Source organism: Pelodiscus sinensis, chromosome 15 (genome assembly GCF_049634645.1).
Source record: "Pelodiscus sinensis isolate JC-2024 chromosome 15, ASM4963464v1, whole genome shotgun sequence".
Classification (NCBI taxonomy): Eukaryota; Metazoa; Chordata; order Testudines; family Trionychidae; genus Pelodiscus; species Pelodiscus sinensis.
In genome coordinates, this window is record NC_134725.1 from 4,987,226 (window position 1) to 5,010,597 (window position 23,372).

The 23,372-nt window shown below is 58.6% G+C and overlaps 3 protein-coding genes across 9 annotated transcripts in view; 1 reads left to right on the plus strand and 2 right to left on the minus strand.

The window, feature by feature from the left end:
* Nucleotides 1–4,462: 4,462 nt before the first annotated feature.
* On the minus strand, nucleotides 4,463–10,546 carry ZMAT5 (zinc finger matrin-type 5). Of its 4 annotated transcripts, none has more exons than XM_075897873.1 (6): nucleotides 10,445–10,546; nucleotides 7,520–7,752; nucleotides 6,733–6,795; nucleotides 6,510–6,590; nucleotides 5,592–5,694; nucleotides 4,463–4,685 (listed from the first exon to the last, which is right to left on the minus strand). In XM_075897873.1, the coding sequence occupies exons 2-6, from the start codon at nucleotides 7,644–7,646 to the stop codon at nucleotides 4,559–4,561; spliced, it is 501 nt and encodes a 166-aa protein (XP_075753988.1). In that variant the 5' UTR covers nucleotides 7,647–7,752; nucleotides 10,445–10,546; the 3' UTR covers nucleotides 4,463–4,558. The 4 variants fall into 4 exon arrangements, with proteins under 4 accessions (XP_075753988.1, XP_075753990.1, XP_075753991.1 ...); XM_075897875.1 differs by lacking the exon at nucleotides 10,445–10,546 and adding an exon at nucleotides 9,587–9,715; XM_075897876.1 differs by lacking the exon at nucleotides 10,445–10,546 and adding an exon at nucleotides 8,373–8,664.
* On the plus strand, nucleotides 9,773–10,699 carry UQCR10 (ubiquinol-cytochrome c reductase, complex III subunit X). 2 transcript variants are annotated; one of them, XM_075897878.1, is made up of 3 exons: nucleotides 9,773–9,953; nucleotides 10,467–10,528; nucleotides 10,598–10,699. In XM_075897878.1, the coding sequence occupies exons 1-2, from the start codon at nucleotides 9,813–9,815 to the stop codon at nucleotides 10,512–10,514; spliced, it is 189 nt and encodes a 62-aa protein (XP_075753993.1). In that variant the 5' UTR covers nucleotides 9,773–9,812; the 3' UTR covers nucleotides 10,515–10,528; nucleotides 10,598–10,699. The 2 variants fall into 2 exon arrangements, with proteins under 2 accessions (XP_075753993.1, XP_075753992.1); XM_075897877.1 differs by having other exon boundaries at nucleotides 9,775–9,953; nucleotides 10,467–10,699.
* A 5,621-nt stretch (nucleotides 10,700–16,320) lies between these two features.
* The window catches only part of ASCC2 (activating signal cointegrator 1 complex subunit 2), a 29,718-nt gene continuing 22,666 nt past the window's right edge, over nucleotides 16,321–23,372 (minus strand). For 2 of the 3 annotated variants that reach the window (XM_075897879.1, XM_075897880.1), the window contains exons 17-20: nucleotides 21,530–21,754; nucleotides 19,664–19,766; nucleotides 18,287–18,366; nucleotides 16,321–17,002 (exon numbers count right to left, since the gene is read on the minus strand). In XM_075897879.1, the coding sequence (XP_075753994.1) occupies nucleotides 16,831–17,002; nucleotides 18,287–18,366; nucleotides 19,664–19,766; nucleotides 21,530–21,754 (580 nt within the window). In that variant the 3' untranslated portion in view covers nucleotides 16,321–16,830. The remainder of the gene's footprint in view (nucleotides 17,003–18,286; nucleotides 18,367–19,663; nucleotides 19,767–21,529; nucleotides 21,755–23,372) is intronic. The other variant, XM_075897881.1, reaches the window with a different exon arrangement.

Genomic DNA, 23,372 nt, shown 5'->3' on the forward strand with positions numbered 1-23,372 from the left:
GGGCTGGGTGCTCTGGGGGGCCCAGGGCGGAGGGGCTGGGTGCTCTAGGGGGCCCAGGGCTGGGGGGTCTGCGTGCTCTGGGGTCCAGGGCTGGGGGGGCTGGGTGCTCTGGGGCCCAGGGTGGGGGGGGGCTGGGTGCTCTGGGGCCCAGGGCTGGGGGGTCTGAGTGCTCTGGGGTCCAGGGCTGGGGGGTCTGTGTGCTCTGGGGCCCAGGGTGGGGGGGGGCTGGGTGCTCTGGGGCCCAGGGCTGGGGGGTCTGGGTGCTCTGGGGCTCAGGGCTGGGGGGTCTGGGTGCTCTGGGGGCCCAGGGCGGGGGGGCTGGGTGCTCTGAGGACCCCAGGCCGACAGGGACACACTCACCAGAGAGCAGGGTGCTGGGGGGGGCAGAGCGGTGCTGGGGGGGCAGGGGGCCGGTCACCCCGGTGCAGGCTGCAGCAGCAGCTCCATGGCCCCTGCCCTGCTCCCAAGGGAGCGCCCGCCCCGCAGCTGCCCCTTAAATACCCCGCCTGGCCCCGCCTCCCCCACTGATTGGCTGCAGCTGGGGTGTGGCTCTGCCCGTCAGCTCAGCTGGCCCCGCCCCCGGCCAGGCAGCCCCAGCTGATGAGGCCTTGGCTGGGCCTGGGGTCCCGGCTCTGCCAGCCCCTGACCCACAGCCCCCCCTGTGCCGGCCTGCAGGCCCCGAGCCCTCCCTGCTGGGCCCGAGGAAATCCCAAAGGAGCCCCCCCCCCACTGTGTCCTCAGCAAGGCCCCTCTCTTTGTGCCCTCGTCTGTGCGGAATAAATTTTGTCCCACGCGCCCCAGCCTGTGCCCCACGCGCCGAAACACGCGCTGTCGGCTGTGGAGTCTGTGGGCACCGTGCTAATCATCGGGGCGGCATTCACATGCCCCCTGCACCAATCGTGTGGCCTGGGGGGAGTCCCGGGGGGCTGGCATCCCCTATAGGTCCAATCCCCTATATGGTCCAATTCCCCCTGTGAGGAAGTGGGAGTGTATTCGCTCTCTTTGCTTGTCCTTCCTGCTGGCCTGCGCTGCTCTGATGTGCGTGCCTCAGTTTCCCTGGGCCACTGCACCCGTGCCTGGCTGGGGAGGGGCGCTGGCGGGGTCTCCAGGAAGGGGACACGGGGGGCAGGGCCGTCTTTAGGGCTGGAGCCGGTTGCTGGGTGTGTGGGATAGGCTGGGCGGGCGTGGGGCGGGGGGGGGCTCTCCCCAGGCTGGCTGCCCCAGCTGCTCCCGGTCCGTGTGCGAGCAGTCCGTGCTGTGCCGTGTCCCGGGGACCCAAGACCCCTTCTGCCGGCTGGCAACCGGGTCTGGTTGCAGCTGGAGGCAGGGCCCGGGCCCCCCCGCCGCTGTCTTCCCGGGAACCCAAAATATTCTTGCTCGAGCTGATCCTGGGAGTGAGCGCTTGGATGGGGGCCCAGGGCGGGGGGCTGGGTGCTCGGGGTGCCCGGGGCGGGGGGGGGCTGGGTGCTCGGGGGGCCCAGAGTGGGGGGGGCTGGGTGCTCGGGGGGCCCAGGGCGGGGGGGGCTGGGTGCTCGGGGGGCCCAGGGTGGGGGGGGCTGGGTGCTCTGGGGGCCCAGGGTGGGGGGGGCTGGCTGCTCTGGGGGGCCCAGGCCGACAGGGACACACTCACCAGAGAGCAGGGTGCTGGGGGGGGGGCAGAGCGGTGCTGGGGGGGCAGGGGGCCGGACACCCCCCGGTGCAGGCTGCAGCAACAGCTCCATGGCCCCTGCCCTGCTCCCAAGGGAGCGCCCGCCCTGCAGCCGCCCCTTAAATACCCCGCCTGGCCCCGCCTCCCCCTCTGATTGGCTGCAGCTGGGGTGTGGCTCTGCCCGTCAGCTCAGCTGGCCCCGCCCCCGGCCAGGCAGCCCCTGCTGATGAGGCCTTGGCTGGGCCTGGGGTCCCGGCTCTGCCAGCCCCTGCCCCACAGCCGAGGAGTCCCCCAGGCCGGGGTCCCAACCTGCCTCCCGGGGCCGGCGAGTGCTGCGGAGCCGCCGTGGGGGGCAGGGCCCGGCCCCATGGGCTCCCCGTGTCTCTAGCCTGGTTCGCAGGGACACGGGCTAGCTCGGGAGCGGTGTTAACGCCGGGCCCAAGCGCATCCAGGGCCATGTCTCTTGGGGGGCAGGGACCCCGAGTCCTGCCCCCGCCCCCGCTCTAAGCCTCCTCTCCCCCCACCTTTCCTGGCCCAAGCTGTTAGCCGCTGTCCCCCGGGCCCTCAGGGCGTGAGCGGCTGCACGTACTGCCCCAGTGAGTCACCCCCGGCCACCGCCCCGTCCTCCTCCAGCGTGCGGCGCCTAGGGAAACTGAGGCACACCCCTCGCGTCCTCGCCCATGCCTCCCTCCCCCAAGGCAAACAGCGAACCCAGAGCAAGCAGCGTTCCTGCCACGGCACAGGATGCACACGTGCCCGTAGATTGTCCCCGTGCCGGTGCTGCGCACACAGCGACACAGTCGCCGTCCCACCCTCCGCGGGGAAGGAGGCGCCGGTGGCTGGCGGACGGAGGGGGCGGCCGAGTTTCTGCAGACTGCGACCACCCACAGGTCCGCCCGGGCCGGCGGCCATCCTGTAGCCGGGCCCTCGGAGGGGTTTAAGTAGCCAGGGGTTCTCCGCCCCCCCCCCCCAAGCTGCCCCCACTCTGGAGGGGAAATCCGTCTGAGCCCCCCCATGCAGAGAAGACACGGATCCCTCCGGGTGCGGGATTTCCTGAGCTCTCCCCCCGGCCCTTCAACCACTCACTCCGGTATCGCCCGGCTCCAGCGCTGTCTATTTAAGGAGACAATTCCTGGATAGCCTGGGCAACAGGACGGATGGGAGCCTGCCACGGGGGGGACAGACGCGGACGGTACCCGGGGTCTGGAATGCTGCACTCAAAACCGCTTGTCCTTCCGAGAAACGGTCGGAAACGCCCGTGGTGGAGCGTCAGTGCCTTGTTGGTGACTGTGCGTGGACAGCCGCCACAACCAACCAGGGACTGACACTACCCCGCAACGCCGAGGACAGAAACCAGTGGGGGGGCAAGGCTGTTAACGGTGCAAGGATCAGGCTGGCTTGCTGCCTCGGAGCAAGCGGACACAGCTCGGAGGCTGGACGCCTGCCCCGGGGCTCCGGTAACTCCGTCTGGTGCTAGGGACACCCTTCCTACCCAGCCTGGCTAACAGCCATTGATGGACCTAACCACTACGAATCTAGCTCTTTTTTGAACCCTTTACGTTCTAGCCTTCACACCCTCCAGCGAGGAGTTCCACAGGTTAGCTGTGCGCTGCGTGAAGAAAAACGTCCGTTTGCGACGAACACGGCTACCTCTCTGATACTTGGTTCCTTTGGTCTGCTTGAAACCTGCTGCCTCTACATTTCATTGGGTGACCCCCCATTCTTCTATTGTGGGAATAAAGTAAATTAACTTTTCTTTATTCACTTTTTCCACACCTCATGATTTTATGGGTGCCCTCTTAGCCTCCTCTTTTCTAAGCTGAAAAGTCCCCGTCTTTTCAATCTCGCCTCATCTGGGACTCGTTCCAACCCCTAATAATGTTTGTTGCCCTTTTCCAATGCCAGTAGATCTTTTCGGAGATGAGCTGACCACATCCGTACGCAGTATTCAAGACGTGGGCGCACCATGGTTTTACGTAGCGGCAGTAAGATAGTCTCCGTCTTATTCTCTCTCCCTTTTTAAACGATTCCTAACACCCTGTTTGCTTTTTTACGGCCACTGCACACTGCGTGGACGTCTTCAGAGAACGATCCACGCTGACGCCAAGATCTCTCTTGAGTAGCTGTAGCCAAATGAGTCCCCTACATTGTATAGATAGTTGGGATGATGTGTTCCAACGTGCAGTACTTCACGTTTATCCACCTTCAATTTCATTTGCCATTTAGTTGCCCAATCACTTAGTTTGGGGAGATCTTTTTGAAGTTCTTCATAGTCTGCTTTGGTCTTGAGCAGTTTAGTATCGTCTGCAAACTTTGCCACCTCCCTGCTCACCCCTTTCTCCGGATCATTTATGAATACGTTGAACAGGATCGGTCCTAGGACTGACACCGCTAGTTACCCCTCTCCATTCCGAAAAGTGACCATTTATTCCTCCCCTTTGTGTCCTGTCTTTGAAGCAGTTTTCGGTCCATGAAAGGACCTTCCCTCTTCTCCCACGACGGCGTGCTGGGATTACGTTGCTGAATACGGAGGCCAAGGGACACATGGCCGGGTGTGCCTGCCACCCCAGAAGCAAGCTCAGGACTATGTACGCTTTGCCTTGATTTTTTGCAAGACAGAGCAATAGAAAACCCTGCCCCCATGCCCACCGCGGCGGCCAGAGGAAAGTCACTAGGAACGGAGCACGTGTCCCCTGCCATCTGCAAAGCACCAGGGACAGAGCTGCCTTAAGGGTGCCACTTTACCCGCAGGGTCCTTGGCGGGACCATCTGCCCACGCCCGGGGTAAAACCAGCCGGGGTAACACACGTCGGACTGAGCCGAGGGATTTTTATTCATTAAAAAACAAAGCAACAGGGAACATTTCCTCCAGCAACCAGAGCTCTCCGCTGTGGGGCAGAACGCCCCCCGTCATCCCCACTGCAGGTTGGGTGGGACCAGCCACCCGCCAGGGGGCGGGGCCTGAAGGGACGGAGGGAGGTCCTGGATCGGAGGCCAGCCCGGCGGGTACTGGAAAACCGTCTTCTCTGAGGGCGAACTGGGAGAGAGAAAGAAACAGCAGCGCTAGGGCAGGTCCCTTCCGGAACGCTGCTCCCCTCCCGCCGCCGGCTGTGCCTCAGTTTCCCCGTTACGCAGCGCTGCTGGGCAGCTCTCTGCATGCGTGTCAACGCCCCGCAAAGATTCTGACAGCTCTGAACAGGCCCCCGCACGGGAGAAACCCCGGGGGGGAAGGCGCTGCCTAGGGCCGGCGTTCACCGGCAGCAGGCTCCCAGGCCCCGGCGGGAGGGACCGGAGCCAGAGAGGCCTGGCACCGGACCAAGCCGCAGCAATTAAGCCTGCAGCAGTCGGCGGAGCGAGGCAGCGGCAGGCTGACCACCGGCCGTGGGGCGGGCCTGGCTCCGTTCCACCGCCGGCAAAGCAGACGGGCAAGGCGGGGGGGAGGGCAAGCAGAGGGCAGAGACGCTGAACTCGGCACGTCAGTGGCATTTCCACCTCCGCGTGCTGTGCAAAGTCATCCCTGGCTCACTCTAGATAGGGAAACTGAGGCACGGAGTGAGCCCGGCGGGGATTTCCATAGCTGTGGGTCCGTAAGGGGTGTTGGGGGGCTTGGGTAGCTAGGCAGCGGGGGAAGGGGCTGTCAATTAAGACCCCCAAGACTGACAGGGACCCCCTGGAGCTCTGGCCTGGCCTCGTTGGGGTGACAAGGTCTCTCCCCCGCAGGGTCACGCCAGGGAGGAGAAGGAGGGTTCAGTTTGCCAGCAGGGAAGCCAGCCAAGTCCTGCCCCACCGTGGGGCCCAGCCGCAGTTCACCAGTGCATCCCCGGTGTGTGCGTGCAAGGCCAGCTTTGCACGCTGCACGCCCCCGCCAGGCTTGCCAGCCACGGGCTGCCCGGCCCCCCACGCCAGGGCAGACCCTCTGCGCTCACTGGGGGCCGGCCCATACCTGCTGTTCTGAGCTAAGCTGAGCCGCTTGGCCCTCTTCTCCAGCCAGTCCTCGGCCGCGCTCGCTGGGACCTCCCCGCCGTCCTCCTTGGATCGCCTTTCATCTGCGGGGGAGACGGTGAGCGGGGTCTGGCCACCACCAGGCCGCAGGCCGGTCCCCCCGGCACGCCCGCCGCTCCTCGGCCGCCGCGCGCACGCAGCCGGATCCGTCCTCGGCACCAGCCGCCGCTCTGGGATTCACCAGGAACCAAAGCGTCTCCCAGGCTTGATCAGGAGGCCCCGGGGAGGTCGGAGCGATCGTCCTCAGCCACGGACACGCCGGAGCGAGTCCCTGCGCCTCAGTTTCCCCTGTAGCAGGGACCGGGCAGGGCTCGCATGCCCTGGGGAGAGGTGTCTCCTGCGTCTGCCTTGCGCTGGGCCTGCCTTTCTGCCCCACAGCGCTTTGCAGGGCAGGCAGGAGACGGGCCAGGAGGGAGCAGGTGGCACCCTGCAGACCCCCGGGAGCCAGAGGCTGCCCCTTTGTCAGGGTAACCCCGCCTGGCAAGCGGCTGGCTTGGAAGAGAACGCAGCTTGGCCCCTGGACTGGGCCTGCAGCTGCCCTCCCGTTGACTGGGCTAGATCGTGGGGGGTGGGGGGTTGCCGGGCCTCCCCCCCAGACTGGCCAAGGGAAGCATCTTCCTGATCCCCATGCCCAGCTCCCCCCGAATCCAGGTCCCTGGGCGTGCCTCAGACGCCCCAGGGAGCCCAGCGGAGAAGCCCTGTCCCTTTAATTGTGGGGAGAGGCTGGGGGGCGGGGCAGAAAAGTGGGGGGGATGCGATGCCCTGGCGCCCCCTGCTGGTGCCAATTCCCACAGCTGGCAGGCTTTCCCACCCCACGGCTGGGCTGCAGCTCGCTCCTGGCCCCTCTCCCCAGCCTCACCTTGCACCTGGGCGTTCAGCTTCTCCAGATCCGCCTCCGTCAGGTGGGAGAACCGGCAGTTGAAGCCGAAGTCGCACTGCCCTGGAACGAGACCCCGGGAAGCCGCTCAGAGCGGGGCGGGTGCCCCCGGGCATCCACGCGGCCCCCCCGCCCCCTGGGCCGCTCCGGGGGCCAGGCCAACCCGGCGCGCCGAGATTTCGGAGCTCGCGCGGCCAAGACCCACCTGTCTGCAGGAACTTCCGGCACGGCTTCTTGCCTTGCTCCTCCAGCAGGACGGCGGCAGCGTCTGGGGGAGGGAGGCAGAGAGAGCTGGGAACACGTGCCCCTCCCTCTGCAGCCCCCCGGAATCACATGGAAACCCCCCCCAGGCAGCGAACAGCCCCGGAGACCAAGCTGACACCCCACTCCCGTGCCAACGGGTGCCCCGGCTGCTCAGAGAAACAGAGGCCAGGGACACCCTTCCTACGCATCCTGGCTAATATCTAGCTCTTTTTTCAACCCTGTTCAAACCCTAACCTTTCCCACCTCCTGTGGCGAGGAGTTCCACAGGTTAACTGTGTGCCAGGTGAAGAAAAACTTCCTTTGGTTTGTTTTAAATCTGCTACCTATTCATTCGATTGGGTGACCCCTAGTTCTTATATTGCGGGAACAAGTCCATGACTTTTTCTTCCTCACTTTCTCCACACCCGTCATGATTTTACAGACCTCTATCCTCTCCCCCCCAGCACACCCCCTGCCTCTCCCAGCCCCCCGAGCCTCCTCGTTACTCCCGCTCTCGTCTGCACCAGCCCAGGCCTCCTCTCAGCCTCCCCAGCTGAGGTGCAAGAGCCTTCTCCTTTGCATCCCGGCCACACTGCCTGGCTCTCTCCTCCTCATCTCAAACCCGGAGTGGAACTGCCGTCTCGGAACCAGTTCGGCAGCCACCCGCCCCGGGCCGAGGCAGCTCGTGCCGGTGGAGAGAAGGGGGCTGGGGCACCCACAGCCCCCCGCCTGAGAGGAGCCGGACTCACCTCGGAAGAGGTCGTACCAGGCCTTCTTGGCCCTCAGATGCTGCACCCCGTTCAAGTGCTTCTTCCTGTTGTGGAGGTTGTCTTGGAAGGAGCGGTCGCAGTAGTCGCAGAAATACCGCTTCCCCATCGGGCCGGAGCCGGGTCAGCGCCGCCAGGAGGCCAGCGGCTGCAGCGCGCATCCCCAGCGAGCCGCACGCCTGCGGCCTCCAGAGAGGGGCTTGCGCCCGCCGGAGCTGTACGCCGAGAGGGAGAGAGGAGCCCGGGAGATTTCAGAAAACACTGCTTTCTACAAACCTCACCGCGAAGAGCATCAGAGTGGGTCAGACCAACGGGCCATCTGGCCCGGCGTCCTGTCTGCCCACGGTGCCCAATCCCAGGTGCCCCAGAGGGAGGCAACACAACAGGGAGCCCTCAGGTGATCCAGAGAAACAGAGGCCAGGGACACCCGTCCTATCCATCCTGGCTAATATCTAGCTCTTTTTTCAACCCTGTTCAAGCCCTAACCTTTACCACCTCCTGTGGCGAGGAGTTCCACAGGTTAACTGTGCGCCAGGTGAAGAAAAATGTCCTTGTGTTTGTTTTAAACCTGCTGCCTATTCATTTCATTGGGTGACTCCTAGTTCTTATATTGTGGGAACAAGTCAATAACGTTTCCTTATTCACTTTTTCCACACCAGTTATGATTTTACGGACCTCTATCCTATCCCCTCAGTCTCCTCTTTTCCAGGCTGAAAAGTCCCCGTCTCTTTAATCTCTCCGCATACGGGACCTGTTCCAAACCCCGAATCATGTTAGTTGCCCTTCTCTGAACCTCCAGTGCCAGTAGATCTTTTTGGAGAGGAGGGGACCACACCTGGACGGCGTGCTCCAGAGGTGGGCGCACCATGGATTTATAAGGGCAATACGATATTCTCCGCCTTATTCTCTCCCCCTTTTTCAATGATTCCTCACATCCTGTTTGCTTCTCTGCCTGCCCCTGCGCACGGCGCGGGCGTCTCCAGAGAACGATCCACGACAAGGCCCGGATCTCTCCTGAGGAGCTGCAGCTACATTAGCCCCAGCGCAGTGTCTGTGTGGTGAGAGACCTGGGGAGCCAGCGACCCGCTCCCCGACCTCTATCAGCGCCCCCCCAGGAAACACCCCGCCCCCCCCCACCCTCCTGCCCCCCTAGGAAACACCCAGCCCCCCCCACCCTCCTGCCCCCCTAGGAAACACCCAGCCCCCCACCCTCCTACCCCCCCTAGGAAACAACCAGCCCCCCACCCTCCTACCCCCTAGGAAACACCCACCCCCCCACCCTCCTACCCCCCCCAGGAAACACCCGCCCCCCCCACCCTCCTACCCCCCCTAGGAAACACCCAGCCCCCCCACCCTCCTGCCCCCCCTAGGAAACACCCAGCCCCCCCACCCTCCTACCCCCCCTAGGAAACACCCGCCCCCCCACCCTCCTGCCCCCCCCAGGAAACACCCGCCCCCCACCCTCCTGCCCCCCCTAGGAAACACCCGCCCCCCCCACCCTCCTGCCCCCCCCCCTAGGAAACACCCAGCCCCCCCACCCTCCTACCCCCCCCAGGAAACACCCAGCCCCCCACCCTCCTGCCCCCTAGGAAACACCCACCCCCCCACTCTCCTGCCCCCCCCTAGGAAACACCCAGCCCCCCACCCTCCTACCCCCCCTAGGAAACACCCAGCCCCCCCACCCTCCTACCCCCCCTAGGAAACACCCAGCCCCCCACCCTCCTGCCCCCCCCTAGGAAACACCCCGCCCCCCACCCTCCTGCCCCCCCCTAGGAAACACCCAGCCCCCCCCACCCTCCTGCCCCCCCCAGGAAACACCCCGTCCCCCCCACCCTCCTGCCCCCCCCTAGGAAACACCCGCCCCCCCCAGGAAACACCCGCCCCCCCCACCCTCCTGCCCCCCCCTAGGAAACACCCCGCCCCCCCCACCCTCCTGCCCCCCCGTGACTGGACCTAGCCTGCCTGAGCCCTCCCAGGCCCGGAGCGCTGCGGGGGCGGGGGGGGGGGGGCGCTGCTCGGGGGGGCGGGGGCACCCGGGGGGCCGCTCACCTGAAGCGGGCTCGGCGCGCGCTGCCTGCTGGGGCTTGGAGTCCTCGCCTGGCGGCGGGGGGCGGGGCTCGGCGCGCGGGGACTCCATCTCCCGGCGTGCCCCGCGGCGGGGGAGGGGCGGGGGGTGTCCCGGCGTGCCCCGCGGCGGGGGAGGGGCGGGGGTCCCGGCGTGCCCCGCGGCGGGCGGGTTAAAGGCGGGGCGGGGCAGGCTGCGCGCGCACCCGCGATGGCGCTGGCGGCCGGGCTGTACGGGGCGCTGCTCCGCCGCACGTCCGGCTTCGCGCTGAGCGTGGTGCTGGGGGCGCTGCTCTTCGAGCGCGGCTTCGACCAGGCGGCCGACGGGCTCTTCGCGCGCCTCAACCAGGGGGTGCGGCCCCCCCTCTGCCCCTCCCCCCGGGCCCGGCCGGCCCCCCCCTCGGCCCCTCCCCCCCGGGCCCGGCCGGCCCCCCCCTCTGCCCCTCCCCCCCCGGCCCGGCCGGCCCCCCCCTCTGCCCCTCCCCCCCCGGGCCCGGCCGGCCCCCCCCCCTCTGCCCCTCCCCCCGGGCCCGGCCGGCCCCCCCCCCTCTGCCGGGCCCGGCCGGCCCCCCCCTCCCCCCCCAGCTCGCCCTTGAGCCGGGCCCTGCGCCCTCCGCTGCGCCGCCCCCCCCACCCTCGGGCAGGCTGGGCCCCCCCGCAGTGCCCTTGAGAAGGGCGCCCTCTCTCCCCTCCCCCCGCTGACTCGCCCTTGAGCCGGGCCCCTCCCATTCCCCGGGGGGCTCCGTGCCCGGCGGGGGGCCCGCCCCGCCCCTTCCCCCGGGCAGGCTGGGCCCCCCCCCCGCAGTGCCCTTGAGAAGGGCCCCCCCCCCCCCCCCGCCGCACCTGACAGTCCCTGTCCCCGCAGAAGCTGTGGAAACACGTCAAGCACAAGTACGAGACGGAGGAGAAGTGAGCCCAGGGACCCGGCGCCACCGTGACCCGGCCTCCTGCCTGAGCCGAGATCGGCGCCTTCCTCTGGCCAGAGACCCGCACGGACGCCGCCTGCCTGAGCCGAGATCGGCGCCTTCCTCTGCGCCGGAGACCCGCACGGACGCCGCCTGCCGCGCTCAATCTGTTCAATAAACTCGCTGACCCATACCTCTCGCGTGGGCGTCTTCAGTTACCTGCCCCTCTGCTCCGGTCAAGGGCTTGGCTCAGTCACTGCTAGGGGTAAGACTTTACACCAGCGTGGCCTCTGTGCTATTACTAAGGGCAGAAGCAGTTTCTCTTTGGCTGTGTCTAGACTGGCAAGTTTTTCCACAAAAGCAGCTGCGTTTGCAGGAAAAACGTGCCAGCTGTCTACACTGGCCGCTTGAATTTCCGGAAAAGCACTGATCTCATGTAAGATTGTCAGTGTTCTTGCGGAAATGCTATGCTGCTCCTGTTCGGGCAAAAGCCCTCTTGCGCGAATGCTTTTGCACAAGAAGGCCAGTGTAGACAACGCGGCATTGTTTTGTGCAAAAAAGCCCCGATCGCAAAAATGGCAATGGGGGCTTTCTTGCACAAAAGCGCATCTAGATTGGCACGGATGCTTTTTCGCAAGAAGTGCTTTTACGGAAAAGCGTCCATGTCAATCTAGACGTGCTTTTCTGCAAAAGCTTTTAACAGAAAAACTCTTCTGTTAAAAGCATTTGTGGAAAATCATGCCTGTCTAGACACAGCCTTTTAGCGTAACCTCAAATAGGGGAAGCACTGATGCAGCTGCAGGCCTTTGCTTCTGGCTAGTAAAGTTCCTGTTGGTCACTTTTCAACAGCTGGTCCCAGCTGCACTTAAATATACCAAACTGGGGGGGGGAGGAAGAGTTAAAATGAAGGGGCTGTAAATAGGATGTGTAACCGGTGTGTTCTGATCACACCTGTGAGCCCTATAGCTCTGGGAAAGAAGAGGGCTGGAGTGCCACGTTGGGGCACTGGGAGGCTGTAGTGAGCTGTCTTCAGCAAAGTGTTGGGCCTCTTCTGCTCACAGCAGGAGTAGGTGACAGTGGGGGTGTAAGTGCCTGGTTCAAGTCTAGCTGATAGCGGTGCTACTCCTAAAACTAGGGAGCTAGGAACTGAAGCAGTAAAAGCAGTAGCTACCTGGTTCCTTTACAAATCCACCAGGAGCTTGGGGCTGATAGGAACCAGCTTTTCACTCCCAGTCTTTCCACCTGTAACTTGCACTGCTGTACTAGAAGAACTAGAGGACACCAAATGAAATTAATGGGTAGCAGGTTTAAAACTAATAAAGTTCTTCACACAGCATGTAGTCAACCTGTGGAACTCCTCGCCAGAGGAGGCTGTGAAGGCTAGGACTATACCTGGCTACATCTAACTGGCATGATTTTGCAGAAATACTTTTAAGGGAAAAGTTTTTCTGTTAAAAGTATTTCTGCAAAAGAGCATCTAGATTGGCACAGATGCTTTTGGCAAAAGCATCCGTGGCCAGTCTAGACGCGATTTTGCACAAGAAAGCCCCGATCGCCATTTTAGCCATCGGGACTTTTTTGTGCAAAACACTTCCCTGTCTACACTGGCCCTCTTGTGCAAGTATTCTTGCACAAGAGGGCTTTTTCCTGAGCAGGAGCGTGAAAGTATTTGCACAAGAAACATTGACTTTCTACATTACGAAGTCAGTGTTCTTGTGCAAATTCAAGCGGCCAGTGTGGACAGCAGGCAAGTTTTTGCTTTTGCACAAACTCTTGCCAGTCTACATGCATCCACAGGCTACGTCTACACTGGCATAATTTTCTGAAAATGCTTTTAACGGAAAAGTTTTCCGTTACAAGCATTTTCGGAAAAGCACATCTAGATTGGCAGGATGCTTTTCCGCAAAAGCACTCTTTGCGGAAAAGCATCCATGGCCAATCTAGACGTGGCTTTCCGCAAAAAAGCCCCGATCGCCATTTTTGTGCTGTCTACACTGGCCCTTTTGCGCAAAAGTCTTTCAGAAAAGGACTTTAGCCCAAATGGGACCAGCAGTGTAGTATTTCCGGAAAAGCACTGATGATTTTACATGAGATTGTCAGTGCTTTTCTGGAAATTCAAGTGGCCAGTGTAGACAGCTGGCAAGTTTTTCTGCAAAAGCAAATGATTTTTGCAGAAAAACTTGCCAGTCTAGACACAGCCACAGAGTTGAAAGAGAAGCTAGATAAATTCATGGAGGTTAAGTCTATAAAAGGCTATTAGCTAGGGGATAGAAATGGTGCCCCTGGCCTCTGTCAAGCTGGAGAGGGATGGCAGGAGAGAAATCGCTTGATCGTTGTCTTCAGTTCACCCCCTCTGGTGCTGGCCACTGTGGGCAGACAGGCTACTGGGCTGGATGGACCGTTGGTCCGACCCAGTATGGCCGTTCTTATGGACAACTGAAGTGAAGGAGGCCTCTGAGGAGCAATGCTGCTTGTTCTGCACTTGTAGCAGTCACAGAAGAGCACTGACAACATGCTACCCCCAAGGGGGCTGTTTAGGTGGCCTGAGCCGGGAGGACGAAGGGTATTTTGCTGGTTTCAATAAAAATGTCTGATTTGTCTCCTGCCATCCCTCTCCAGCCTCTGACAAACAGAGGCCAGGGACACCATTTTATCCCCTGGCTAATAGCCTTTTATGGACCTAATCTCCATGAAATTATCTAGCTTCTCTTTAAACTAGAGAGAAGTAAGGGAGCAGCCCAAGATGGTACTCAGCTGGAGTTCTGCAAGGATTTGCATAGCTGGTTAATGAGATGGTCACGAGACTGTGTGAAAAGCCTTACTAACATCTAGATCGGGGCAGGCACGATAGAGCCCCTTTTAGATCTGGCTTGCAGCCCGCCCTAGCTGCTGCAGCCCCGGGCTGCTCAGAGCAGCTTGCTTCCAGGGCCACGTGCTTCTCCACCATGCAGCCCTCGTGAGGGGTGAAGGAGGAGCCGGCCCGCTGCCACTCGCGTGATGGAGGTCGGATACAGGATACAGTCTCTGTAAAACCACACCAGGATCTGGGTAGAGGCAGCCGTGGTCAGGTTGTCCGGAGACAGGAGCAGCATTGGCACAGGCGATGCAGCCCTTCCTAACCACTGCAACTGTGGCTCCTTCCCTCCCACCAACTTGCTCTCCAATTCAGGGTCCCCTGGTAGCTTACTTCTGGCTTTGAAGGCCTTTTATCCTACCCCCGTCACCCAGGGCCATTATGAGGCTGACAAAGTGGCCCTGGGGAACAGGCACCAGCCACACAACCCTAAAGTACCCAGTAACCGAAATCACCTGAAAGAAACACACCCACATTCAGGAGCACCAAGTCGGTACTCACACCCTGTCCATCCCGCCGGGGGGAGGGGGGGTCTCCCCCTCGTGGTTCCCTGCGTGCTCAGAGCTACCGGCGGGTTTGCAACGTCCCCTTTAAATCAGCGTCTGTGCCAAAGGTTTCAACAACCTTGAAGCTCAAGCCACCTCCCCATGAACCTCTGTTCGTTTTGGTAGCAGGCTAGAAAAAAGCAAATGATTAGAGCAGGGGGAAAGCCCAATGCTAAATACATTCCTCTTACCGCGTGCCCTCGTGGGCTGTCTAATAGTGCAAAAAACCGCCTCCTGTGAGCGTTTCCAAGCGTTACCCTGTTTGCATCACAGTGACTGTATTAATCACACAGCTGCAAAGTCTCCACCCCCTGCGTATAACCCGGCAGTGAGGAACACGCGTCGGCAGCTGACAACAGAAACCTGCCCTCTGCAGTGTTTGGAGAAAAGCACCAGTTAGTCCTCCGCACAAGGGCGAGAATGCTAAAAACTTCTGAACTCGGGGCCCTTGAAGTAGCAGCCCTAGACTGATACACCAAAACCAAATTGGTCTGGATTTTCCTTGGAAAAGCAGGCTTTTAAGGCCTCAGGTTGATCTACCGCAATCCATGTGCTATCTGTTTATGTGGGGAGCTAATGTACTCGTCCGGTCTTGGAAAACAGTGAAAGTCTGCATGCTAGTGAGCAGAATGACATTTTACGTGTGTAGCTATTCGCTGACAACTCTGATTGACATTGGTCAGTGTCACTTACACACCGTAAACTCATGGGGATTAACCACTGGTGGAATCACAGTTACAGAATGCAACTGAAAATTTTTAAACCATTTGGATGGTTTTCTACTTAAGTGTCTTGATTTCAATCACACCACCGAATACAAAGTTTCAGTGCTCATTTTGTTTCGGGTTACAAATATTTGCACCGTAAAAATGATATTTTGCCATTCACTTCACGTAAATACTGTAGTGCCATCTCTTTAGCGCAAAAGCACAACTTACTAATGCAGGGGTTTTGTTTTTTTACATAACTGCACAGAAAAATGTAATCATGTACAACTTTAGAGCACAGAAGTCCACTCAGTCCTACTTCTTGTTCAGCCAATCACTCAAACAGAATATGGGTAAACCAGTGCATGAGACCTACGCTTCTCCCCCTAGGCATTCAGTCACAAATTTAACATTGTTTTAACTAGAGTCGGCAGTATGGAAGCATGTCCTCTGGATTGGCAGCCAAAGCATGAAGGGGCGTACAAATGTTTAGCACACAAATACTTTGCAGTGCTGGCTACAAAAGTGCCATGCAAAAGCCTGTCTCGCTTTCAGGTGGCCTTGTAAACAAGAAGCAGGCAGCATTACCTCCTGCAAATGTAATCAAACCTACTTGTCTGAGCAACTGGCTGACCAAGGAATAGGACTGAGTGGACTTGTAGGCTCTAACTTTTGATATTTTATTTTTCAATGCAATTTTTGTACCTACATTGGTAACTTCATCTTGCGTAACAAAGAGATTCCACTACAGTAATGCCTCCCATAATGTTGTCCCAGCGAATGTTGCTTATCTAACAAAGCACATGCTCGTTTAAAGGGGGGTGACGTTCCCTTCCTGTGCCCCTGTTGTGTTTCTTTCCTCCTGCCTCAGCTCATGCTGCCTCTAAAGAGTGAGGCTCCATTAACATGTTAACCCCTGAGGGCTCGGGTGAATGCTAGTTCATCCTTCAGAAGCAAGACATTCCCTGAAAAATGTGCCACCCCTCTGGCTGTGGTGGTGGAAGCCTGGTGTGGAGATCACTCAATTGTTTACAACTTGCACTGCGAATGAATAGACTGCCTTTTCTCAGCTGGAAAAGATGTCCAACTTCACCTCCCCACACCTCCATTTGCAATTCATACTTATAGGGAAGTTGGATTCACTTAACACTGTTTTGTTTCACGGAGCATTTTTCAGGAACAGTGTTAAAGCGAGTTACTGTACAATACCCGTCTGGGGTGAATTGAAAAATGCTATTTTGGGGATCGGTACAGTCCAAATATTTTATCAAACAATATAAAGGGAGCACTGGACCATGCCTGCGGAGTTGTCATTGGAATCGAGCTGAGAGAGTGTAGGACACACCAACGAATATTTCACTAAATGGCGTTCCATGCGTGGGTAACAGCGCCATTAATTGCTTTCAGTCGCGTACCAGCTAGGGCGCTCTCAGCAGGCAGATTGTTAGCCACCACCGGCTCGCCGCGCTCCCCGGGGCAGCTCTGATCGAAGGGGTTCTGCTTAATGAGTGGTGACGAGTTGTTGGGGAAACAACTCCAGGGCCTCTTCCCTAATCTGCAGGCTGCAACCACCTCGCTTCAGATGCCGAGAGTGACTTTATTGCAAGGGGGCTTTGGACCACGGATCATGGCAGGCCTTGCCCCATTAAACAAGCGTACGAGAGTTCGCTGCCGACAGACAGGGACAGATTCACAAAACACCAGGCCAAACGATTCCTATTTTTTATCAGCATGTTCCCAGACCCATGGCTCGCTCCGGGGAGAAGGACTTACAGCGCGTCTCCGCAGAGCTGAGCTCCTACGGCCCGCGGTGCGAGTGTTCCTACGGGTCCCGGGAGCCCACTGCCAGGCAAGGCACCGTGTGTGGAGGGGTAGCTGTCAGCAGCGAGGTTTGCTGGGCCGCCAGCCCGTTGTAGCGCTGGTTCTAAGTGCTGGGCAGTTAGGGGGCAAGGGGGATGTTACTTATATGAATATCCGCTCCTGGCAGAAGCTTTACGACCGTTTCGGATCAAGCCCCAAACTTGAATGGCTGTTCGGACAAGGCCAGCAGCAAGCCTGCCGGACGGATGGGCAGTTCCCGGTCACACTGGAAAGCTCTCCCACTGGGGGACTGAGCCCCGTTCAAACACAACAGCCGGGCCTTGCCTCGGAGCCTCGAAACCCGGGGCCCTCGGGAGGGAGGTGGGCCCTAGCGCAGCACCTGGGGGCGGGACAGTCCTCAGGAAGGGATCATGCCTTTGTTCCGCTTCCTGTCCGCCATGGTGCGGCGGTTGTGGTTCGCTCTTGCTCCTTTGTTGGCTTCCTTCTTCCTCCGGTCCTGGACGGTTTCCCGGCTCTGCCCATGCCCCTTGGTGCTCCCTACAACCGCCGTGGCGCTGTCGTGCTTGTACCTGGAGGAGACGGGAGAGTGGGAATCAATGCAAGCTCTGCTCAAGACAGGTTGACTGTGCACTGTGTGAAGAACTTTCTTTTATTTGTTTGAAACCTGCTGCCCATTCATTTCACTTGGTGTCCTCTAGTTCTTCTATTATGGGAACAAGGAAATAACTTTTCCTTAGTCACTTTCTCCACACCACTCATGATTTTATAGACCTCGATCCTATCCCCCCTTAGGGTGTTCCTAGATTACAGGGTTTTGTCGACAAAACGATACCTGCGTCCACACTATGGTCGAGATCTGTCTACATAACGTCGACAGAACTCGGCAGTTTTGTCGATGGCGGTAAACCTCATTCTCCGAGGAACAACGCCTTTTGTGGACAGAGTGCTGTCGCCAGAAGGCGTTATTGCATCGACACTGTCCTTTGCGTCTACACTGTCATGTCGACAAACCCCAAATCATGTTAGTTGCCCTGCTCTGAACCTTTTCCAATGCCAGTAGATCTTTCTGGAGATGAGGTGACCACATCTGTACGCAGTGTTCCAGATGTGGGCGTACCATGGATCTATATAAGGGCAAGAAGATATTCTCTGTCATATTCTCTATTCCTTTTTTAGCGATTTCTAACATCCTGTTTGCTTTTTTGACGGCCGCTGCCCACAGCATGGACGTCTTCAGAGAACCACCCATGATGATGTTGTCAAGTTACAGTGGGGGAGGTCTAGGTTGGATATTAGGAAAAACTATTTCCCTAGGCGGGTGGGGAAGCACTGGGATGGGTTCCCTAGGGAAGTAGTGGAGTCTCCATCCCTAGAGGTGTTTAAGTCTCGGCTTGACAAAGCCCTGGCTGGGTTGATTGAGTTGGGATTGGTCCTGCCTAGAGCAGGGGGCTGGACTTGGTGACCTCCTGAGGTCTCTTCCGGCTCTATGGTTCTATGATGACTCCGAGATCTCAAGACAGACGGACTGTCGTTCGGAACGCCTCACTCTCCCGAGGAGGGAGCAAACCCACCCCCAGGACCAAGCACTGTCTACGCCGGGGCTTTCTGTGGGTAAAACCTGGGCCATTCGGGGCGGGTCCTTCTCCACGCTCCTGAGCGGCCAATGTTTTCATGACCAAAGTGCAGTGGAGATGCGGTCTAAGACCAGGAGCTTCTAATCGGCCCACGCTGCACCACCCCCCTGCGGGGACAGGAACCTTCACCCTTCAGCCCCCGAGGGAGAAGTGCTGGCCCACGAAGTCAGGCGTGTCAGCAGAGCCATGCGTCACCGCTGGGGAGGGATTCCATCTTACCCTTTCCTGGCCAGGTAAGTCATTCGTCTGGCTTCCGCTCGCTCCCTCAGCACTGCCGGGTCCTGCACAAAGTGGTCCTGCTGGGGGGAGGGAAATCAAGTCTTTAATGGCACACTCTTCCGACCCGCCGCCCGCGTGACTGGGGAGCTCCGGAAGCCTGCCTTCCGGCTGTGAGGCGTGGGCGACAGCCAAGTGACCCGAGCGGCTGAGGTGAGCCCAACTCGCTCCCACAGAAAAGCTTCGGAAACCAGGAGCTGCCCGTGTTTTCGTGGCGATTTCAGGGCGTTTCCCCCCGTCAACGGTCAACGTCCATCATGTGCCGACGGTGTCCGTCTGCTATGTACATTGGACAAACGTCTCAGACGCTTCGCCAAAGGATCAACGCCCACAAATCAGACATCAGACAGTTTCACAAAGAAAAAACAGTTTCTTGCCATTTTTACCAGACTGGGCATTGTCTCACCGACCTCACCACCTGCATCCTGTTTCAAAGAGACTTTACACCGGACTTCAAAGGGAAACCTTAGAACTGTCATTCAGGCTTAAATGTGACACTTTACGAATGGGCCTTAATAAAGATGCTAACTACCTTACCCATTACAAAGATCGCGTCCCCAATTATCACCCCTAATATCATTATCTCATAGACACTAATCTTCCCCCCTCATCCCCCCTCTGTCCTAAAATCTGATTTGTCAATTTTATAGGTGTTCACATTTTTTTGATTATATGCCATTGGTATAAGAATATAAGAACATAAGAACGGCCGTACTGGATCAGACCAAAGGTCCATCTAGCCCAGTAGCCTGTCTGCCGACAGTGGCCAGCACCAGGTGCCCCAGAGGGGGTGGACCGAAGACAATGATCAAGCGATTTGTCTCCTGCCATCCCTCTCCAGCCTCTGACAAACAGAGGCCAAGGACACCATTGTATCCCCTGGCTAATAGTCTTTTATGGACCTAACCTCCATGAAATTATCTAGCTTCTCTTTAAACTCTGTTCTAGTCCTAGCCTTCACAGCCTCCTCCGGCGAGGAGTTCCACAGGTTGACTACACGCTGTGTGAAGAAGAACTTTCTTTAATTAGTATATACGGTTGTGCCAATTTTCTTCCACAAGTTGATCTGAGGAAGTGGGTCTGGCCCACGAAAGCTCATCATCTAATAAACCATCTTGTTCGTCTTTAACGTGCTGCATAGCCCTGTCTTTTGTTTCAGCTAGACCAGACTAACACGGCTACATCTCTATTACCATGAAATCCAGGACACTTTGCAGACCAACAGTAAAGCGGAGCTGCCCGGATACTAAGGACACCCGGGCACACCACAGAATTTCACAGCGTGCTGATTCCCATCCACCTGCAAATGAAGCTCCTCACCTTGGCTGTTTCCTTTTCAGGTTCCTCCAATTCCTCCTCCTCCTCCTCCTCTGGTCCTTCTTCCTGGCCTTTGGGCCTTAGGACTTGCGGGATGGTAAATGGCCTAGGAATTGGAGGGAGAAAGAGGGAACACTCAGCACTGTCGCATCGGGGCAATTCCGATACCACAGCCCAGTGTTTCTTAAACTGATCTGTGAGGCAGTTGGAGGTGTGCCGCACTTAAAGGGGCAGGCCACTTTTTTTTTTTTTTTTTGCTCAACAAAAAAAAAGGGGTTAGGGGAAAGTTATTGAGCAAAACAAAACAAAACCCCTTGGTGTTCCTCATTAAAAACAAATAATTATTGTTTGGTGTTCTAGCTCTTAAAAAGTTTAAAAAACAGTTATAGCCCGTCCAATATTTGAAAGACACTTCTGATCACCAACGGGCAATTCTTTCAAGTAAAACCATAGCTTTTAGGGACCTGCCTAGCTGGGAACGCCAGGGGCTGAATTAGCCCATCCAGAGAGCGACCAATCTGCCCCAGGAGATCGGCAATTGGAACAGGTCTCTGAGAGTTCATATTTCATCCTTCTCCACCTCTACGTCCGGCCTCGCTGGAGGGCTAGACGTGATGTTGCACCCATCTGCCTAGCAATCTGCTTTATGCAAAATAGTGCATGCGGCCGGTGACTGGAAAGCGTGGACCCTCCCCCCGACAGTGCGTGCCCCCGTACCCCTTCTGCAGCTGAAATGCAGAATAGCGACTGTAGGTTTATCATCAGTGTGTTCGTACTGGGGGGAAAAACGGTGATGCCTTTTCGGAACTTATTCTTCGAGCTGTGTTGTTCCCGTCCATTCCCGCCGGTTGTGTGTGCGCATGTGCTCGGCAGCTGGAAGATTCCCCCCCCCCAGCAGCTAGCTGTGGGGTCAGTGCCCTGCTGACCCACCCTGCCTCAGTTTCTTCTTGCCAGCTGCTCCGGCAGAGGGGAAAGAAGGGGGTGGGTATTGGAATGGACGTGAACAGCACAGCTCGAAGAACTGTTTTGCTTCTCCCGTGCTTGTGCATTGCAATCGGGTGACTCCGAAGCTGCGTTCAGGGGTCCTTACAAGCTGGGAGGTGAAACTGTGGCTGTCAAAGGCAGGGGGAATGGGCTTTGTAGTGCGTTAACCAGTTGGTGTCTTTATTCAAGGCCAGGGGAACAGGGTCGGATCTGCAGAGGAATCCCAGCTCGGCGGCCTCGCTCTGTGACTGGCTGGGGAACTCCTTTTGTAGACGAACGTGGTTAGTCTCTTTTAAAGTTACAGACCGACAGGGCCCCCCCGAGGCTTGTTACCACAATTCCTGCTTCCCCAGCGGCCTGTTATGGCTGGGAATCTTACAGCTTCCAAGAGACGGAGAATAGAAAGACAGGAAGGGGGTGTAGTTAGTTGTACATCAAAATCTCATTCTTTTTCCCAACGCACCTCTAATCGTGCCCTGAGTGGGGGCCCTTAGCTCTGGGGTGGGGCCAGAAACGAGGTCTGGGCAGGAGGAGGCTGGGGGTGGGGGTCTGAGCGAGAGGTAGGGTGCAGTGGATTGTGGCTCTTTAGGGAGGCCACAGGCGGCTCCATGCGGCCCTGCGCTTGCAGGTACCTCCCCCCGCTGCTCCCATTGGCTGCGATTCCTGGCCAATGGGAGCAGCAGGGAACAGCTGCAGCGAGCGCTAGCCTCCCTGCACTGCCATCCCCCCAGCCGGGAGGGGAAACAGCAGCAGGCAGAGCTGGCTCCAGGCAGCGATGCCCGGCTCCCCAGGAGGGGAAACGGCAGGCCCAAGAGCCCCTTCTCCGGGCTGGGAGCCGAGAGGAACGGCGTGCCGACACGCCACCCTCTGCCTGCCGGGACTCACCTCCTGCTGATCAGCTCGTCGTCCGAGTCGGCGTCGTTGGCCCCCACCTGGTTGCCGTCGTAGGTGTCGTCGTACTCGTCCTCGTAGTCAGCCCTGTAGAACGGGGCCTCCCCCTCCTGCTCCGGCACCTCGTCCACCACCACGCTGTACTGGCTGTAGCGCTCCCTCTGCTCTGCCACCAGGCGCTTGTCGTTCAGCAAGCTCCGGGTCGTCTCCTTGTCCTTCCTGGAGGGGGCAAGGCGGGTGGAAGCTGCTCCGTGCAGCAGCAATTCCCCCATCCCGACTGGCTTCCGCCTGCGCTAGCACCTGCGGGCGGAGGGACGCCGCTGCCCCCTTGGGGCGGGAGCCAGGCCTGCGCTAGACAGCCAGCGGCAGGACTAGCCCGTGGAAAACCCGCACTAGGGATGTCAGCGTGGAGACAGCTCCATGATGAACCAGTAAGCCTGGACTTGCCGACTCCTCGCACGCACACAAACACACACACCCCTCCGCTGGCTCTGTGTTGGTCCCGGAGTCAGCGCCCGCTAAGATCCCACTAGCTAACCTCCCTCTCCAGTTATCCTGCCCTCACCCCCCCAGCCAGCGCTGCGTCGGCAGGAGAGCTCCTCCCGTCGGTGCCGCGAGAGGGGCGCTGCTTCGTCCCATGGGCGTTGGAGCTGCCGCCTGACTCTTGCTGTGACCTTGCGGGCCCCTCTATCACCCGGCAGCCACTTGGGATTTGTGCCCCGCCTCGGAACCGGATGCCCCAAGGTCGCCCCTCACTCCCGAGTAAATAAGAACGGCCAGACTGGGTCAGACCAAAGGTCCATCCAGCGCGGCATCCTGTCTGCCCACAGACGCCAACGCCAGGTGTCCCAGAGGGAGTGAACCGAACAGGGAATGATCAAGAGATCTCTCTCCTGCCATCCATCTCCACCCTCTGACAGACAGAGGCTGGGGACACCATTCCTTACCCAGCCTGGCTAACAGCCATTGATGGACTTTACCTCCATGAATGTATCTAGTTCTCTTTTAAACCCTGTTATAATCCTGGCCTTCACAGCCTCCTCCAGCGAGGAGTTCCACAGATTGACTGTGCGCTGCATGACGAAAAACTTCCTTTGATTTGTTTTAAACCTGCTGCCCATTCATTCCATTTGGTGGCCCCTAGTTCTTATATGATGGGAACAAGTCCATCACTTTTCCTTAGTCACTTTCTGCACACCACGCATGATTTTCATAGAATCCTAGAATACTAGGGCTGGAAGGGACCTTTGGTTCAGTCCCCTGCCCTCATGGCAGGACCAAATACTGTCTAGACCATCCCTGATAGACATTTATCTAACCTGCTCTTAAATATCCCCAGAGATGGAGATTCCACAACCCCCTGGGCAATTTATTCCAGTGTTTCACCACCCTGACAGTTAGGAACTTTTTCCTAATGTCCAACCTCAACCTCCCTTGCTGCAGTTTAAGCCCATTGCTTCTTGTTCTATCCTCAGAGGCCAAGATGAACACGTTTTCTCCTTCCTCCTTATGACACCCTTTTAGATACCTGAAAACGGCTCTCATGTCCCCCCTTAGTCTTCTCTTTTCTAAACTAAACAAACCCAATTTTATAGACCTCTCTCCTATCCCCCCCTTAGTCTCCTCTTTTCCAAGCTGAAAGTACAAGGAGCAGATTGCTACTGGCAGGACCGGGACAGGGTACAAGCTGCCGCAAAAGCAGCTGTTGTTGGATTGCTTGCTGCTGCCAATTGCAGCCGGGTTGGCCTTAAGGAGGAAACGGACCTTCCACCGCTAGAAGATACTGGCACTCCCAATACTTCGTCCATCTTGGAGCTGCAAAGAACGGAGGCTGCCA

What these genes read in the sequence shown, in the direction of transcription:
- ZMAT5 (XM_075897873.1), bottom strand. Translation starts at nt 7,646, where the DNA reads ATGGGGAAGCGGTATTTCTGCGACTACTGCGACCGCTCCTTCCAAGAC. An exon ending in CTGGTACGACCTCTTCCGAG is followed by an intron (nt 6,796 to 7,519) that starts GTGAGTCCGGCT and finishes TCCCTCCCCCAG; the next exon opens with ACGCTGCCGCCGTCCTGCTG. An exon ending in GCTGAACGCCCAGGTGCAAG is followed by an intron (nt 5,695 to 6,509) that starts GTGAGGCTGGGG and finishes TCTCCCCCGCAG; the next exon opens with ATGAAAGGCGATCCAAGGAG.
- UQCR10 (XM_075897878.1), top strand. Translation starts at nt 9,813, where the DNA reads ATGGCGCTGGCGGCCGGGCTGTACGGGGCGCTGCTCCGCCGCACGTCC. An exon ending in TCGCGCGCCTCAACCAGGGG is followed by an intron (nt 9,954 to 10,466) that starts GTGCGGCCCCCC and finishes CTGTCCCCGCAG; the next exon opens with AAGCTGTGGAAACACGTCAA.